Source organism: Anoplophora glabripennis, unplaced genomic scaffold, assembly GCF_000390285.2.
Source record: "Anoplophora glabripennis isolate ALB-LARVAE unplaced genomic scaffold, Agla_2.0 scaffold509, whole genome shotgun sequence".
NCBI lineage: Eukaryota > Metazoa > Arthropoda > Insecta > Coleoptera > Cerambycidae > Anoplophora > Anoplophora glabripennis.
This window is the reverse complement of record NW_019416599.1, coordinates 360,149-366,842: the sequence shown is the minus strand read 5'-3', so window position 1 is coordinate 366,842 and position 6,694 is coordinate 360,149. Positions and strand designations below refer to the sequence as shown.

At 33.7% G+C, this 6,694-nt stretch overlaps 1 protein-coding gene across 1 annotated transcript in view; it reads left to right on the top strand.

Moving 5' to 3' along the window:
- LOC108910478 (TIP41-like protein) overlaps positions 1–5,462 on the top strand; it is a 19,268-nt gene extending 13,806 nt beyond the window's left edge. Inside the window, exon 4 of the mRNA XM_018715078.2 lies at positions 4,028–5,462. Coding sequence (XP_018570594.1) covers positions 4,028–4,291 — 264 coding nt within the window. The 3' untranslated portion in view covers positions 4,292–5,462. The remainder of the gene's footprint in view (positions 1–4,027) is intronic.
- Positions 5,463–6,694: the final 1,232 nt, after the last annotated feature.

Sequence of the window (6,694 nt, the reverse complement as noted above, 5' to 3'; positions counted from 1 at the left end):
TGGGCCCCCTTGTCTTTGGAGCCAAAAAAATTTGGTCGCATATTTAAATTTCTTAAAAATTATCAGTCCACTAGAAAGCCATTAAATTTAGAAACTTTTTGTCTCTTTATACTTTTTTCGTAAAAGGCAATGTTTTCGAGAAAAATGTCAAAATGTGATCAAATGCATATCGTGATTCGCCATTTTCCTCAAAAACATTGCGTTTTATGAAACAAAATCGAGAGACAAAAAAGTTTCTAAATTCTAGCTAACTAATAATTTAAAAAAAAATCAAATTTGCGACCAAATTTTTCTGGTTCCAAAGACAAGTTGGCCCACGAAAAGTGTCTTAAAGGGGTTTCTCGCCAAAAAGCGTAGCACTGTGAGATTTCACATGTCATAAAATCCCTGTGTACCAAATTTAGTGATTCTCGTACAACATGGTTTTGAGATATAAAAAAAACTTCTTAGGGGCAGATTTCAGGGGGCTGTAACTACGAAAGAGGGACCCACTTGGCAAAAATAAAAAATACGGGTCCTCTAAATTTGTCTTAAAAATCTATGACCAAATTTTGTTGCATGAATTTCGGGACACCCTGTATGCTTCTATATACAGGGTGTCCGGTAAGTACCTCCTAATCTCTCGGGAGTGTATAGGGGAGGTCAAAATAAAACTAGTCCTTCCTATAATTTTTTTCCTAATGTGCCCCCTAACGGAGTTATGGGGGGTCAAAGGGGTACCTAGAAATTAACGTTTAGGGTTATAACTTTGAAACCACCCTGTATATTTTAATAAAATTTTCGTACGTTGTATTACACATGGAGCTCTACGATTTGATGCTAAAATCAACTTTTTGCTATTATCAGGTGTCCAGAAACGGACTGGCCCTATCACAATTTTTCTCAAAATTTTGACAGAAGTAATTTTATCAAACTGAAAATATTATTATTAGATACTCTGAAGGTTTTTCTTTAAAAATGGTACTCTTTATTTATTTCGAAAAAATGAACGGTTTGCGAGATAAATCGGTTTTGAAAAAAATTGGTAACAAATACAACAACAATTAAAATTTATTTTTTTACAATAAAATCATTCCCGCTAGTGCCAGCCTACAGATTCACCATAAACATTTACTGGTGGTGAATTAAGGGAATGAATAATGCCGTTTCTTGTAAAATCAACATCTATGACCAAAATACATCTACAAATTATTATTGCTCTTGTCTCCATGGAGTTCTTTTCTATTGTTTTCGTTGTTAGACCCTGTTGATTTTAAAGTACTTGTCAAAGGCGCGTGACAGAATAAAAATTCAATTTTATTGTGGTATTCGTTTTAAGCCGTTAGAAATAACATTTAAAAATGGAAGAATATTCCTGTGCAGAATATGCTGATATGCACCTAATTTATGGGGAAGCATTATGCAACTCCGTGGAGGCAAGAAGACTTTATGAGGAAAGGTTTCCGGGTCGACATTTGCCGAGTCCAAAAACTTTTGAAAGAGTTGATCGTAGTTTAAGAGAAACAGGTAAAAAAAAATAGTGAAAAACGTTAGTGAAACTAATTTCTTCCGAATCCTTTATTTAGGAAGCTTTTTGCCACGCCGTGGTGGAGCAGGAGCCCCGAGGAGAGTACGAGACCCTCATGTAGAGGAACAAATATTGGAAGACGTTGCTAATAATCCTTCAAATAGCATAAGGAAGCTTGCGGCGCAAAACAATGTTACAAAATGGGCTGTACATGAAACTCTGAAAGAACAATTGCTTTACCCGTACCACATCCAAAAAGTACATGCTATGTCTCCAGATGATTATCCAAAAAGACTTCAATACGCCAATTGGTTTTTACAGCATCATATTCGGAATCATAATTTTGGTACATCTATTTTGTTCACCGATGAAGCAGGTTTTACAAGAGACGGCATAATTAATTCGCATAATCTACATGTCTGGGATGAAGAAAACCCTCACGCTTTAGTTCAAACTCGCTACCAACAAAGGTTTATGGTGAATGTGTGGGCTGGCATTATCGGGAATCATTTGATTGGTCCATTTATTCTGGAGCAAAGACTTAATGGTGCTCTTTATTTGCAATTTTTAGAGGAAAATCTAAATATTTTGTTAGAAGAAGTGCCCCTTCAAATAAGAACTGAAATGTGGTACATGCATGACGGTGCACCACCCCACTTTGATCGTTTAGTACGTCAACATCTGACGAATGTTTTTGGTGATCGATGGATAGGTCGAGGCGGACCTGTATTATGGCCACCTAGGTCGCCCGACCTAAACCCATTAGACTTTTTTCTGTGGGGTCATTTAAAAAATAACGTTTATTCAACACCCGTAAATAGTAGAGAGGAACTTCTGCTGAGGCTAACACAGAACTGTGACCATCTCCGCAATAATCACGGAATATTATTTCAAGTGCACCGGGAAAACATTCGTAGGATTAGAAAGTGCATTGAAGTACGGGGTGCTCATTTTGAACATCTACCGAAGTAACATTTAGGTACCTTTGTTCATTGTTGAATGTTCTTTGTTGCATGTCTTGTAAGTAAGTTATTTTTCAAATGTTATTTTTAATTGGTCACTACTTGCTCATAAAGTATAGCCAACCCGTTCAAAGATTTCTGGACTTGATAAAGTTAAAGAAATTAAATGCATGAAATAATATGTAAAAAAAATAAATTTTAATTGTTGTTGTATTTGTTACCAATTTTTTTCAAAACCGATTTATCTCGCAAACCGTTCATTTTTTCGAAATAAATAAAGAGTACCATTTTTAAAGAAAAACCTTCAGAGTATCTAATAATAATATTTTCAGTTTGATAAAATTACTTCTGTCAAAATTTTGAGAAAAATTGTGATAGGGCCAGTCCGTTTCTGGACACCTGATAATAGCAAAAAGTTGATTTTAGCATCAAATCGTAGAGCTCCATGTGTAATACAACGTACGAAAATTTTATTAAAATATACAGGGTAGTTTCAAAGTTATAACCCTAAACGTTAATTTCTAGGTACCCCTTTGACCCCCTATAACTCCGTTAGGCGGCACATTAGGAAAAAAAATATAGGAAGGACTAGTTTTATTTCCTCCCCTATACACTCCCGAGAGATTAGGAGGTACTTACCGGACACCCTGTATAGTACCCCAAAGTTAAATTCATGCGGCTGTATATCCCAGTTGGCTTTGACTTTTGTATGGAGGTCTGTTGGTCTAAATCGTAAAAATATTTAATTTAGTTGCATTAGCAAAAAAGTAAAATTCAATAAAATAAATATCCCCAAATACATGGCTGTTTAATTGATTACTTAGTTAAAAATTTGTATTCACTTTTCTTTGGAACAGTTAATTTTAGCTGCTTGCACCAAATATACATTTTTGAAAAATATGTACTGCATCCTTTATCAACACATGAAATATGATAAAATAGGGTGTTTAAGATGTATTTATTTTTCTATGTTTTAATAGGCCAATCAATAGAGCATTAAATCAGTGATTTTGTGACAAAAATACTAGTAGCAAACGGATAAATTTTCCGATTTTTCCGGGTTTTCTTCATTTCTAATTATCCGATCGGATCCATCGATCTCTCATTTTATTTGTATTTAGACTCTCTACAACTTGTCTCTTTTAGCATTCAGATTGCTTCCTTAGTTTAGGTTTAATAAAGAAAAATGCGTTTTTTGCATAAAAATGTTTATAAAAAATTAATTAATGGTAAATTCGAGTAGGAAACATATATGGATATATCTACAGACTGTATTTTATATGATGGCACAATCCGTTTGCTACTAGTATTTTTGTCACAAACAAAACCTCTATTAATCGGCCTATAGGTAAAATAATAAAATAATATTCATATTCGGCTATTTTAATTCCTTCCATATTAAATTTCAGTGAAAGCCGATAACTTTTAAGGGAAGCAAAGTTGTACTAAGGTAACTTGATGTAAAGCAGTTTATTTTCACTTAAGGAAGTTGTCCTTGAAGTATGGTCCAACCGTTTCCAAGCGTTCTGTATACTATATGTATTTGTTTCTGTTTTAGCGGGTCATGCCAAGTTCATTCTTTGTTCTGCTGAGATTCTTTTTAAGGGTCGATAATGTTATGGTTCGAATAAATGATACCAGAGTTTTTCATGATTTTAATACTGATTATATTTTGAGAGAATATACGAATAAGGAGTGTGGTGTTACCGAATTAAAACTGCCTTTAACTATGTTTGGAGATCCTAATTTACTTTCTCCTTATATGCCAGTAAGGACAACCATTTACGAAAAAATTTTATTTAATGATGCAAATGCTGAGTAAAACATTAAATACAAATGTAAATATATATATAGTGCGTATGGCCGAGGAGTGCTCTAAAAATATAAAATCCCTGATTCATCTACACCCAAAACGTTCGGGATGGTTAAATATGTTTTTTAAATCTCTCATCTCCTCCGACAATTTTCCTCTATTTACCTCATCACATTTTCAAGTGGTAACTAGATTTTTTATTGAAATTTTGCATATGAGGTAGATATAAGAATTTAAAGATAAATTGAAAATTATGGGAATAGTAAGTTTCATAAGTAAGAAATGTAACCACAAACAACAATTCAAAATGTTTGGCAATACAAGAATACAACAAAATGTAATAAAGAAAATGAAGGGCAATGGAAAAACGTAAGTAAAAAATGTTATTGTACATACTTTTCTCTCTCCAGTTCCTTAATTTGTTTTGATGTTAGTTGAGTACATATCACAATATTTTGTTTAAAATCAAATGTTTCATGACTATTCCAATTTTGATTTATCAAATTTTAAACTTGATAAAAAATGGAAGCAACACTATGTTGTTTGCTGTATACGGAATTAAGATAATTAAATGAATAAGGGATTTATATTTAAAGCATTGTACAACCAGCATTTACACTGTACATATATATAGTGTCCAAATCTAATTGAAAATTTGTTGAAATTATAAGAAGACATTATAAGTCCATTAAATTAGGAACGTTGTAGCGATTTGCATGACCAACTCAGATGTGATTTAAAAAATTATATTATCAATTGTTTTTAAATAAATTAATTTTTTTATCTATACCATTCTTATTCGAGATACAATGAAAAGATTAAAGCACTTTTTCATTGAACTTTCTAAATGTACAGTATTGCAACATCCGATTTTGATTTTGATTTTTGGGTACCAAGTATTAGTAACTTTGAAATTTCAATTCACAAAGAGCTTGATATTTTTATCACTTAATCTGAAAGAACATTGCTTTCTGCTGCATATTATCGTTCTGTCTCGAAAGTGATTGGAAGTATTGGAAGGTATATAAGTATATTAAATTGGAATTCACAATTTAGTTGGCCATGCAAATTGTAACACTTTCTTAATTTAATTGATTTTCTATATCATCTTACATCTGACAACACTATATTCCCATCTAGTTTTGGACACATTGTATAGTATTATTTTAATAAAAATAAACGCTACAAAATCTAACATACTACTTTTTTTACCTACATCCCTTTTACTATTACACGTTTTTTAGTAGTACTGTTCTTGCTCAAAGGTAAACCTAATTTTGTTATAGAAAAGTTCAACTGCAGTTTGTTTTTTTTTAATGCTACCTTCGGTGCTAATGGTATCACTATATGCCATACTTATTAAGTTGTTAAAAAAAAATAAAATGAACAAATATATAGGGTGTAAGAAGCTTGACTGTCATAAGTACAAAACAAACTACAACATACGCTCAAAATGTCCACCACCATTTTAGATGCACCTACGAGACCTTTGAATCCAATTTTGGCACACTCGCTGAAAAATACCTCATGTCATATTCCACCCTTCGAGCGAGCTTCAGAATTTCAGAACACTCAGTATATTCCTAGAAGTCGTCTTGTACCTACGGATATGCCTGAGACCGTTGAATTGGGAAGGAGGCGAACAATCAAATTCGCCTACCTTTCCAATCCAAACCAAAAACCCGCCACGGTTGCAGAACTAATCACCGTCGGCCGGACAAATAAAAAGAGGCTCCACGGTATCATTTCAGACATCGAACTCGATACCGTCTGAGAGCGATTTCCGCGACTCTGCATCTTCGTGCGGACGTCGCCCCATAACATGATAGTCCGGGAGGCAGCGACAGAAATTTTGCACCAATTCCTACAAAGCTGATTTTTTCTCATTTTGTTGTTTTGATATCGTAAGTAAACGGAACGGCAGTCTACCGCGCCAATGTGGGGGCAAACGTTAGTAACAATTTTTTAAACATGTAAATAAATAATACTTAAATGCCTTATACCTACAAGGCTGAAACTTTTTAGAGTGATCAATTATACCTAAAAATACAGTATAGTGATAGTCTACCGCGTCGGAAGGGGGGCCATCAAGGGTCTACCACCCACGCAAGGTGTTGAAAAATTAACTTTTTTGACTTATTTCTACAAGGCTGAATTTTTTTTCTCAAATACTTTAGTTTATAAGAGAACCAAAAAAAAAAGTCTACCGATCATCTAAGGGTGCAAAGCCTTGATAGACGCAATGGAATGCACGATCTCCCGAGCGCAGTCGCTGCGCCGATTCACTGTAAGCCGCTCTGAATAATAACTCATACCGGGATTAAATTACAATCTACAAAGCTGCTTTTTTGTCTATAGATATCTTACAATAATTATTGTCAAATAAACGTCTTATACCTTCGATACGAGGTG